The 13,017-nt window shown below is 34.0% G+C and overlaps 1 protein-coding gene across 3 annotated transcripts; it reads left to right on the forward strand.

Moving 5' to 3' along the window:
- Nucleotides 1-536: 536 nt before the first annotated feature.
- LOC108223084 (bergaptol O-methyltransferase-like) lies at nt 537-11,652 on the forward strand. 3 transcript variants are annotated; one of them, XM_064094827.1, is made up of 4 exons: nt 537-1,047; nt 10,690-11,000; nt 11,091-11,155; nt 11,237-11,618. In XM_064094827.1, the coding sequence occupies exons 1-4, from the start codon at nt 644-646 to the stop codon at nt 11,534-11,536; spliced, it is 1,080 nt and encodes a 359-aa protein (XP_063950897.1). In that variant the 5' UTR covers nt 537-643; the 3' UTR covers nt 11,537-11,618. The 3 variants fall into 3 exon arrangements, with proteins under 3 accessions (XP_063950897.1, XP_017252639.1, XP_017252642.2); XM_017397150.2 differs by lacking the exons at nt 10,690-11,000; nt 11,091-11,155; nt 11,237-11,618 and adding exons at nt 1,148-1,458; nt 1,545-1,609; nt 1,691-2,239 and having other exon boundaries at nt 544-1,047; XM_017397153.2 differs by lacking the exon at nt 537-1,047 and adding an exon at nt 9,974-10,587 and having other exon boundaries at nt 11,237-11,652.
- The last annotated feature ends 1,365 nt before the right edge of the window (nt 11,653-13,017 follow it).

Below are 13,017 nucleotides of genomic sequence, written 5' to 3' on the forward strand. Positions count from 1 at the left end.
TATATATATATACATGTATATATTAATTTCTCGTATAAATAATATCTGTAAATCGAAAATGATAATAAAATGTATAGCAAGAGAAGTGATTTCCAGAACAATGAATATTACCCTCAACAATGTTTGGTGTACATAATTGTGTATAAAATTTTGTACAGGTTTTAATTGAAATGGACCCCTATATTTACATCAGCAATCCCAATTAAAACCACCACATCAATTGTCATGTCATGTATAAATTGTTTGTATACAATTTTGTGCACCTAGATGGTGTTTACCTGATTTAAATTCAGAAGTTAGTTTGAGATATTTTTTCACTGGATAATTTTTTTGAACTTTTTTTAAATAAAAATTAACTCAAAATCAAAAGTTACTCATAAATCAATTTTATTTTTATTATTATATTTTCAATAACTAATAAGTCATTAATAAGTCAAGACATTTTAAGCTCAGATAATCACGTTAACTAAGCCGAAGCTCAGCCAAACCGGCTCCTGGCACTGCTCTACTCTTATATATAGTACTCAAAGATTTTCCAGGACACTACCACACCAGCCAGCTCCGCCCTTTATTTACAAAGCTCCCTTGATCGACCACCTCTCTTCAGAAAAAAAGAAAAAAAATTAAACACAAAGCAAATTCAATGGGTGGGATCAAGACTGGTCGATCAGAAGATGAAGAAGCTTGCTTGCTAGCCATGCAATTAGCAACTGCTACAGTCCTGCCCATGATTCTGAAATCAGCAATCGAGCTTGACATATTAAACACCATGGCCAAAGCTGGCCCTGGCAACTACTTAACTCCTTCTGAGCTAGCCTCGAAGCTCCCCAGGTCCAACCCTGATGCCCCAGCTATGGTTCAACGCATCCTCCGAGTCCTGGCCACCTACAAGGTTCTTGGTTGCAAGCCAAATGATCGTTCCAATGGTGAAGCTGAGTGGCTCTATTGCTGGACACCCGTGTGCAAGTTCCTGTCCAATAATGAAGACGGTGGTTCTATGGCACCTCTTTTGCTTGTCAACACCGACAAAGTGGTCATCGACAGCTGGTAACATAGATTCAAATTTACTCCATCAGTAGCATCTAGAAATTATTCATATCAATTACATAAATTTTAATACTTCTGGTAATGTTCCGTGCATGCACAGGTACCATGTAACAGACGCAGTTCTTGATGGTGGAATTGCATTCAACAAAGCCTATGGGATGAGTATATTTGATTATAACAGCCGAGAGCCTCGATTCAGCAAAGTCTTTAACCAGTGCATGACTGGTCATTCTAATATAACCTTGAAGAAGATACTCGAGACTTACAATGGTTTCGAGGGTCTTTCATCCATAGTTGATGTCGGTGGTGGCTCCGGTGCTACTCTTAATATGATCGTTTCCAAGTACCCTACTATTAAAGGAATTAACTTCGACCTACCTCACGTTCTCCGAGACTCTCCCTCTATTCCTGGTATGAAATTGTAACTTGAGGAAACTTGGTAGATTTGCTTGTGATTTTTTTTAAGTTTGTCTCAAATATTTCGCTTTTCTTGCCAGGTGTGGAACATGTGGGAGGAGATATGTTTACTAGCTTGCCGAAAGGAGATGCCATATTCTTGAAGGTTGTAAATCAATTAATTGTAAAAGTATATTATTCTGGTAGTAACATTACCTCATTGAGTTTAAAATTTTCAAATTTGTAGTGGGTATGTCATAATTGGAACGATGAAGATTGCCTGAGGATCTTGAAAAACTGCCACCAAGCTCTGGCAGACAATAAGAAGCTGATCATAGCCGAATTCATTCTTCCTGAGGTGCCGGGTGGAAGCGACGATGCAACCAAGGGGGTGGTTCATATGGATTCTATAATGATGGCACATGTTCCGGGTGGAAAAGAGAGGTCGGAGAAAGAGTTTGAGGCCATGGCTACTCAAGCGGGATTTAAAAGTTTCAGGAAGGTGTGCTGTGTTTTCAATACTTGGATTATGGAACTTACCAAGTAGAGCTACAGCACGCGCTGTGTTTCAAAGTGTTTTATATATGTATGTCGTAGCTTCTCTTTTGAAGTTACAGTTGTCAGTTAGACATGTACAATAAGGGCCGCAATCCCATGTCTGTAATGCACCCTGCTACGTGATATATATTGCCCAAAAATTTACTTCAGTGGTGTGAAATAAACTTATTTCAAAGTCTAGTCAAAATATGTTATGTTCTCAACTCCCTGTTTGAATAACACTTTTGATTGTTCTAAATTTAATTTATTATGCATGCTACTGCAAGTTTTTGAAAGTTATAATATGAATATATATAGGTGGTGTTGGGGAACCACATATAAAAGCATTTTTGAAGAAGTATTTATATTTTTTTTAACCTGTTGGTGTAAAAAGCCAAAAACACTTACTTACTTGTCAATTCTAATACATTTCTTTTTTTTAAACAAAAAATACTTATTTTAACCTAACCCAAACAGCCCCAGCCCAAGAGCACATCACTTTTCGTGTGAAGAAAACTACAATATGACTGCACTCAATCATCAAAATGGATGTCAAATTACATTACATCATATATGGTCTATCCCAACACCCATAATTAGTTGTTAAAACTGCAATTTACGTTGTTATTGGGTTTTAGGCAACATTTTGTCCAAATTTGAAGGTGTTAGGAAAATCCACGCGGCCTAATGAATTTCCTAGTTACGGAAACATATTTCTTATCAATGGCAACACCTAAATATGATGTTGGTATAAACCCACTTCAATCAAATTTTAAGCATATAAGACAACATTTTTTGTGGCAACATCATTCTGTGATGTTAGGATAGATCAAATATGGTGTAGTGCAAATGACCGCCTACCAACTGTCCTGCAGTTGCTTACTTCAGTTACTAGTAATAAATTACTTATTCCAAACACGCTGAGTCTTGCCATCTGTTGGTATGGTATAATGTCCTTTTAATCTTTATATGTTTCAACCCTTCAAATATCTGATAGGTTCTTTTTAACCCTCTCATACCGACATTAATGCAAAAATCGATATATAACAGAGTATAAACTGTTGGAAAATATGGGCATAAATCTTATATTAATAGTAAATTTGGTGTTCTTTTTATGCCTTAAAGTATACACCTCGAGTAATAAGTATTCTCAAAACAATGCCCTAAGCCATGGAGAATTTGGCTCATAATGTGGCAGCCGCGGTGCAACTTTGTTGTTCATAGATCTTGATCCTCAATCTGCTCCTGAATTATTTACCAAAATTAATCATTTATCTTTCTAAAAGTATTATAACTAAATTTAATATATTAATACTCATCATATCCATCATTTTAATACTTATATCATTAACACTTTCGACATTAAAATATTAACTTATTAGTTTAAATTTTTTGAAATTTGTTAAGTATCTAAGTATATTATAAGCATGAATTTTAAAGAGGAAAGACATTATGCAGCTCACACCCCTAACTTAATCCCCTGAAATATTTATAGTGTATCAAATAAGGGAATGCTTGGTGCACATAATTGTATACAAAATTGTGTACATAATGACATGCATTGGGTTTTAATCGGAATGTGCTCGTGTATACATCAACCACTCCAATTAAAATCCTCCACCTCAATTGCCACATAATTATGTACAAAATTTATGTACACAATTATGTGCACCTAGCATTACTTATCAAATAATCCACCCAAACTATTTCCATGCATGCAACATACTATACTAATACTTATTTTTTGTAGAACTCGTTGTACCGTACGTCTAAAGCAAAACATTTAAGATTTCAAAGTAAAATATATTATATTAGATATAACTTATTAGCCCTTTTGACTGTTTAAAATTACTAATCAAAATTTTATATTATAAGCATGTATTTTGAAAAGGAAAATAATTATGTTCACTTCCCTGACTAAATTCTATGAAATAATTATACCCTCGACCATTTCTACCCAAAGTATTAAATCTTTAATTATCGATATTTCCCTATTTTATAAGCATGAATTTTAAAGAGGAAAAACATTATCTTCTCCATGTGTTGCAGCCTTTCCTCATATCCTGCACTTGTTAAAAAGCCGCCGAGGGCTATGCTCTGCCTGGGAATAAAACTAGGATACGGAACCAAAGCACCTCATGTATTAATACACTGAATGTCCAAAGCTTGCAGGCGGCTAAAACAATCGATCAATAACGAAGACCATAGCATCTCATGTAATACATTGGATACACTGAATGTCCGGAAAGGATAAAAAAAACATAGGTACCATGATCAGTAGCGAAACCAGGAATGAGATTTAAGGGGCTCAAATTTGAAAGCAAGTGAGATCGTAGATGACCGATTGAAAATTTGAATACCGAACCTCACTATCACATTCATCAAAGAGACGACCATCTCTCTAGGTTGTTCATATTCCATTAACATAAATACAGTATTAAGTGACAGTGTCGAAAATATACACTAAATTATACTCCCTCCGTCCCTTTTTACTTGTCCCTTTTGAAAAAATAACGCATCTTAAGAAAATGTTAGGTGGATATCTTGTTTTCATACATATCCCTAATAAATGTAATGAATTAGATAGAGTTGTGTATATATATATGCTAGTCAAACATTGGAAGTTGTTACATTTTGAAAAAGCATACAAAAAGTTGCTTTGAAAAGAGAAGTGGACAAGTAATTTGGGACACATTTTTTTTTCAAAAGGGACATGTAAAAAGGGACGGAGGGAGTATTGACATGAATAATTTAGCGGAGGTTGGAAAAAAATATACACTATTTTTTCAAAATTAGGGGCTCTAGCATCCCCTAGGCCCCGTTCCACCACTGACCATGATGAAATGCAGAACTCCTTGGAGGTCCAAGTTAATAAGTTATAGATGATGTCATGACTTACTCGAAATAGTGAATTTAAATGAGCATGCATCTCATGTATATATTGGATCACGTATACAAAAAACATTTCTACGACGGGAACCTTTGATTTAATTATTATAGTCGTCACACGTTGTTGTCAATGTTGAACGGGAGAAACAGTTGCAAGCATACAAAAGGAGATGGCACACATGAGTTTTGTCGGAACATAATTGGCATGCTGAGCCTCTACGAAATAGGAACTTATTTAGGTAAGAAATTTGCTATTTAAGTATTTATTAAATAGGTATTTAACATTCATCTTTTATAAAGATAAGTTAGTTATCTTCGCAAAAAAGATATATTTATGTTTTTTTAAAAATAAATCACTCATTTCAAAAGAAAATAAAAAATCAAAAGGACCAATATCACACGCTCCTTCTTCGTTCTCTCTTAAACTGTCTCATTTTTATATCAGTTCAATTTTGAACGTATGTGAAGCCCTATACTAAAACATCCGTAATCTCAAAAAGACTTTGGGAATTAAATATTGACCGTACAGTATATATATTAGATCTGTTTGGAATTCTAAATTTACGTCTGGTTTTCGACTTTAGCTACGTGACTTGAAAATAGGGAGGAGATTGATTATTTACAGACGTTCAATTGCGAACCTTCACACCATGATGGAATATTGGAGAGCGCCAGGGAGGTCAAAGTAGAAGTAGTGCCGCCACACACTGGCTCAACCGTAAAACTTGTACTCCAATATATGAGAGAAATAAATACGATTACAATCGTAGTTCGTTCATACACAATCATACATGAGGAAATGATGCATAAAATTTGCACATAGCTGATACATGATAGAAATAATTACGATCACGTCAAAGAATCATACGAATACACTTTTATAAAATAAACAATTAAATTAAAAAGGTAAAATTATGTTTCCATCCCAAACTTAATCCCCTGACATAGGAGGGTTTGTTTCATGATTAATGAACCCGGTTAATGAGAATCGGAACCTTAATCTTATGACAAGCTAGTGTTTCGATTAGTTATTTGATGCTATGGAATGGGAACCCAATCTTTTTAAGTGATTAAATCATATTTTTCTCACCCCTGACTACTATACCATTCTCATTCCTAATAACCCCATTCTCATACCCTCCATTCCCAATACTTGTTTCCAATATTCCCAACCTTAATCCAAACGCTTTGGCTTAACCATTATTTCCCAAAGAATTTTCTCTGATTTTGGGATAACATATGTTGTCTCCAGCTGCAATTAAACAACTAATTGTTATATGATATCTGTACGTATATCCCTACTTTCTCCTCTCTGTGTCGAAATCTGCTTCGCTTATTAAAAAGCCGCCGAGAGGGCTGTGCTCTGCGTGGGAAGAGAACTGGAATACGGAACCAACACAGGTCTGCTTGCAGGCGGCTAAAACAATCAATCAATAACAAAGACCAAATGAGTACGTCCCAACTGTCCTGTCCTGCGTGTAGTCTCAGAACTTGCCTAGCATGATGAAATGGAGAACTCCAGGGAGGTCCAAGTTAATAAGTTATCGATGTCACTCTCTGGAAACAGTTAATTATTTAAAACCCTTCATCTTGGTCTATATTCTTATATATTTAATACTTCAAATGTTGTAACATATGTTATTACATACACGTACAACCTCATTATTATTTTTAACTTTAACAAATCTTGACTAAGACTTCATAATAATTGTAATTTATATGACTAACAATTAGTGTGTAGTCAAAAGTTGGTAGATTTGATTTTGAAATTTGAAATAGTCTGATTCCTTCACATCAAATAATAAAGAAAACAAAAATACCTGGACAAAACAAGTTTAATAACTAAATTATTGACAACACAATCTGGGACTTGCACGCGGCCAAGGCAATCAATCAATTGCAAAAACAATAACACATCCACGTAGGCACGAATAGGATGTAAAAAGAGTGTCAAAGTTTACGTGTCATGCAGCGGCGAAGCTTAGTACCATGAATGAATGGCGAACACCAGGAACTCAGGAAGGACAAAACCGAGGATAACCCGTCAAATTCCGATTCATTTTCAAATGAGTTATTAACTAAAAAATTCAATCAACTTGTCAAATTTTTGCCAAAAAATCTTTAAACTTCTGTTTTCTTTAACAACTCCAAAAACTTTATTAAAAGTATAAAAGAAATATAAAAAATAAACCATGATTAAATCTACCAGTGTGACTTGTCATGTATCTTTCCTTGATTTGTATTTTTTTATACACGTGTGTGCCACACATAGCGCCTAGTCATTAATAGGAATAATTTATAATATGATATTTGTTAGTTTAGATTTAAAAAATAAAATGAAAACAAGTGAAGATGTGTGATATTGGCTGATTATTTTAAAGGCTGAGGTTGATGTTCGAAATAAATTAATGGGGTTATCATTTTGACGTAATCAGAGGGTGTGTGAAAAGATTAGCAGATGAGGGTGTTATTTCTGACTCCATTCGATACAAAATTAATTAAGGAGATGGAACAACTTTTTATGTTTTCTCGAGTTCATAGGTTTGGTTGGGGTGTCTCACGCGACTAATTTTTATAGAGTTTTAAGCGGATTTGTTTGGAGTTGCTCAGGACTGTTGATTGGACAGAGTATATGGTTGAGTAATTTGTTTGTATTTTGGTGGATTGTTTGTGCTAAGTGGTTAAAATATGTCTTACTCAATTCAGAGTTCTCATTTTGATGCTTGATGTGCTGCACGGCTGCACCTGAAACTTGGTTAATTGTTTATGCTCGAGTAGCTAAGTCAGGATTTCACACATTATTATACACCATAAGATTAGGGCTGTAAATCGATACGGACTATCCGGTGTCTCGGCTCATATCCGGCTCGAAAATATGATACATGTCTCATATTCGTTTTGAAAACGATCCAAATCTGGCGGAAAAATTAAGCTCGTATAATATATGATCCCGGATACGAGCACACCTATACCCGCTCAGATTCGGGCTCATATAACTTTTCATAATATGATCCTACCCGAATAACCGAATATGATCCGCGGTTCATATTCGATTCAAACTCATATACATATTATATTTTAACACCATCATATTTGCAAGTAAATAGTTATCATTTTATAAAATTTTAATATCTTATTTAAGTTTATATCTTCATAAAATATGATTTATTTGATGTGATCATACTTATTATTTTCATATATATTTAATAAATGATATATATCAATATATAACTATAAGTTTTAATTTAAAATTATTATACTTTATAATATTATGTTTACTTAGACTAATGATAGTTATTTGAACAAATGAAATAATAATGATACTTAGTGTTAGTGGATCATATCCGGCTCATATTCGATGGATCATAAACTACCCGGTTAAAAAATAGAAAATACGATATTGGATCATATCCGGTTCAGATCCGAATCCCAAATACCCGGGATCGGTTTAGATCCGAATAAAACGATCCCGGACCCAAATCTGGACAAGCTAAAAATAATATGATCCGGTACTTGAGCAGAGGGGTACCCGGGATCACCCGGATCATTTTACAGCCCTACATAAGATACATTTTTTTTTACATAGAAAAACAACCAAGTAGAAACGAGGAGGATGAAATACCTGGTCCGAGCCTTCAGTCGGAATAACTATGGCGGCGCCGGCAGAGCAATTCTCAATTCTCAGCCTGTTCATTGTTTGAATGAGAGCCTGGTACTTTTATGTCTTAATGAGCTGCTGATCAATCATCTTCAAGCTGGTTTTAGTGGTACTGATATCCTTATCAGTTATTATTTTGATTAATTCTAATCAATTTGTCACATAGGATATGTGATGATCATGGTTAGTCTACATCAGTTATAAGTAAAGTTTATTAGGGTTATTGGTGAAAAAAAAGTTTATAGGTTTTTTTGTCAAAAAAATGACAAGTTAGTTGGGTTTTTTGGTTAATAGCTCTTTTCAAATTAATATATAATATTTCTTCTAAAATAATATAAATTGAAAAAAGAAGATACAACAAAAAAGAAACTTTTTGATTGGACACTTAAAAGACCATCTTATTATAAGTAAAATAAAAAAAATAATCTATACAGAAAACTCCTAGGCCATATTCGTACTATATATCTCTGTAAGTTGAACATCTTGCATTTTTACTAATTTATTTTTATATTTATAATTTAATTTTTCAAAAATATAAAAACCACTTTAAAAAATAATTTATAATATTTTATCATCATATTAATATATTTTATACTCGATAAATGTAAATATCAAAATATTTATTCAAACACTCAAATTAAAAACTAATTTTCAATTTTCAATATATAAATAACTTCTCACTTATAAGTTATAATTTATAGACACTTCTTTTAACTTAAGTTAGACGACCACGTTTATTTCATGACTTCAAAATTCATGTATTATAATAATTCATTATTATCATTAAAGTTAACATTTATACAACATATATAGCTGACCACTCTTCTTTTGTAATCTTTTTTTCATCTCCTTCACTTATTAGAAAGCTACGGGCCACCGAGCAGGTCTGGCTTGCGGGCAGCCAAACCAATCAGCCAATAACAAATTAGACCAAAGCATATTATAGCAGGCAGGTCATGCATACATTGAATCACATATATAGAAAAACGTTTCTACAATAAGAAACTTAATGATTTACTCTTATACAAGCTATTGTAAATGTTGTACTTTCGTTATGGGAGAAATAGTTTCAAGCATACACAAGGAGATGACACAATATATGGACAGAACAAAAGTTATTAGTACAACACAATATATATATTACTATACGTTGAAACATGAAATTATACATAACCCCATTAACTGGTATTACAAGCTCTCTTATTCTTACTCAAAACGTCTTATTTTTATTTTGAAACTGAACAAATCTTGGCCAAGACTTACTAATAATTGCAATTTACACAACAATTATTAGTCTGTAGTCAAAATTTGGTAGATTTTATTTTGAGATTTTAAGATAGTCTGATTCCTTCTCATCAAGCAATAACCGGCATACTATGCAGCACCACGGTTTCGACGGTAAAACCCGGACCAAACCCCAAAGCGACGCCCCAGTCGAGCCCATCGCCAGTAGTTGCCCTGCCATCATTCATTGATTTCTTCCTCATTTCATCCATAACAAAAAACACACATGCACCCGCCATGTTACCATACTCACTCAGCACCTTCCGAGACGCCCACATTTTCTCTTCTTTTAGAGCCAACACATGTTCCACCTGGTTCAAGATGGCTGGGCCACCAGGGTGCGTTATGTAAAACAGAGAATTCCAGTCAGTTATGCCAAGGGGCTCGAAAACCTCTTTAAGTATCTTCTCCATATTCCCTGCAAACAACGTGGTTATGTTCCTTTTTAGAAAGAACATTAAGCCTGACTCTCCCAGTTTCCCACGGACTGTGTCCTCAGAATCAGGCACTAGATGCTGGGCCGTGAATACAATCTGGAAGAGTGGACGTTCGGTTAGAGGATCTAACCCTGATGCGCCAGCTATGGTTCAACGCATCCTCCGAGTCCTGGCTACCTACAAGGTTCTTGGTTGCAAGCCAAATGATCGTTCCAATGGTGAAGCTGAGTGGCTCTATTGCTGGACACCAGTGTGCAAGTTCCTGTCCAGTAATGAAGACGGTGGTTCTATGGCACCTCTTTTGCTTGTCAACACCGACAAAGTGGTGATCGACAGCTGGTAACATAGATTCAAATTTACTCCATCAGTAGCATCTTGAAATTATTCATATCAATTACATAAATTTTAATACTTCTGGTAATATGTTCCGTGCATGCACAGGTACCACGTAGCAGACGCAGTTCTTGATGGTGGAATTGCATTTAACAAAGCCTATGGGATGAGTATTTTTGATTATAACAGCAGAGAGCCTCGTTTCAGCAAAGTCTTTAACCAGTGCATGACTGGTCATTCTAATATAACCTCGAAGAAGATACTCGAGACTTACAATGGTTTCGAGGGTCTTTCATCCATAGTTGATGTCGGCGGTGGCTCTGGGGCTACCCTTAATATGATCGTTTCCAGGTACCCTACTATTAAAGGCATTAACTTCGACCTACCTCACGTTCTCCGAGACTCTCCCTCTATTCCTGGTATGAAATTTTAACTTGATGAGGAAACTTGGTAGATTTGCTTGTGACTTTCTTTTTAGTTTGTTTCCAATATTTCGCTTTTCTCGCCAGGTGTGGAACATGTGGGAGGAGATATGTTTACTAGCTTGCCGAAAGGAGATGCCATATTCTTGAAGGTTGTAAATTAATTAATTGTTAAAGTATATTATTCTGGTAGTAACATTACCTCATTGAGTTTAAAATTTTCAAATTTGGAGTGGGTATGTCATAATTGGAATGATGAAGATTGCCTGAGGATCTTGAAAAACTGCCACCAAGCTCTGGCAGACAATAAGAAGCTGATCATAGCAGAATTCATTCTTCCTGAGGTGCCCGGTGGAAGCGACGATGCAACCAAGGGGGTGGTTCATATGGATGCGATAATGATGGCACATGTTTCGGGTGGAAAAGAGAGGTCGGAGAAAGAGTTTGCGGCCATGGCTACTAAAGCGGGATTTAAAAGTTTCAGCAAGGTGTGCTGTGCTTTCAATACTTGGATTATGGAACTTACCAAGTAGACCTACAGCTAGCACTGTGTTTCAAAGTATTTTTATATATGTTTCTATACCTTCTCTTTTGAAGTTGCAGTTAGACATGTACAATAAGGGCCGCAATCCCATGTCTGTATCAACGCACCCTACGTGATATATATTGCCCAAAAATTTACTTCTGTTGTGTGAAATAAACTTGTTTCAAAGTCTAGTCGAAATATGTTATAATATATGTTCTCAACTACCCGTTTGAATAACACTTTTGATTGTTCTAAATTTAATTTATTATGCATGCTACTGCAAGTTTTTGAAAGTTATAATATGAACATAGGTGGTGTTTGGGAACCATATATATAAGCATTTTTGAAGAAGTTTTTTCTACTTTTTTTTAATTTGTTCGTGTAAAAATCCAGAAGCACTTATAGGAAAATGAAAATTTTAGCTTTTGTTTTGGGATTTTTACTTTTTTTCAAACACTTTAACAATTTATAAGTTTTAATTTATTTCTCACTTTTAATCTATTTTTTGTTTTAAACAAAAAACATTTTTTTTAACCCAACTAAAACCACTTCAGCCCAAGAGCACATCACTCTTCGTGTGAAGAAAAGTAGAAAACTACAATATGGATGCACTCAATCATCAAAATGGATGTCAAATGACTACGTACCAACTGTCCTGCAGGTGCGTACTTCAGTTGCTACTTAGTCAAACCAGGTGTGATGCAAAGATCCAAATTTGATACAGATTATTCCAAATTCTCCTCCAGCAGTATCCAAAAAGTGATCCAAATTTAGATTCACTGATCCGAATTTGTGATCCAAATTTAGATTCACTATCCAAATTTGGATCACCTACTTTATTATAAAATAACGATTTTGTTATTTCTATATCTTTCGTTAATCGGACTTAAAATTAATTTGTGATTATTAATATTTAATTAATAATAGTTTATAATTAATAAATAATAAAATTAATGTTTTAGTAAAAATTTAGAATAATAGGAAAGCAAATTTCATTGAAATTAAAAAAAAAGTCCAATACATGCATAAAATAGAATGTACATAAAATGCATATAATAAAATTACAGAAATGACTAGAAAACAGTACGATAAATATAAATTTTGATTTAGTCGAACATATTATTTTTGTTTCCTCCGAGATAATCAAAATATTGTCGGTAGCTATTCATATCATTTTAAGATCCTTGAGTTTCATCTTCATTTCCTTGATTTTGAGATACTTTGATCGATGTTAAAAAAAATAATTAAATTAATTAATTAAATATGATATAAGTAGTTAATAATGAATAAAAATTAAATTTAAGATTATATAGTTTAATATTAAATTTAGGGATCTTTTTAAAAATACCCATCTGTAAAATTAGTTTTTTAAAAATACTACCATCTTTTTCATTGTTTTTAAAAATACCTTTTCATAAATTTTTTTTTTCAAAAATACGATTTGCAACCTTGGGCGGTGCCGCTGCCTGCAAGACAACCTTGTAGGTA

Source organism: Daucus carota, chromosome 5, assembly GCF_001625215.2.
Source record: "Daucus carota subsp. sativus chromosome 5, DH1 v3.0, whole genome shotgun sequence".
In the NCBI taxonomy this organism is placed as follows: Eukaryota; Viridiplantae; Streptophyta; class Magnoliopsida; order Apiales; family Apiaceae; genus Daucus; species Daucus carota.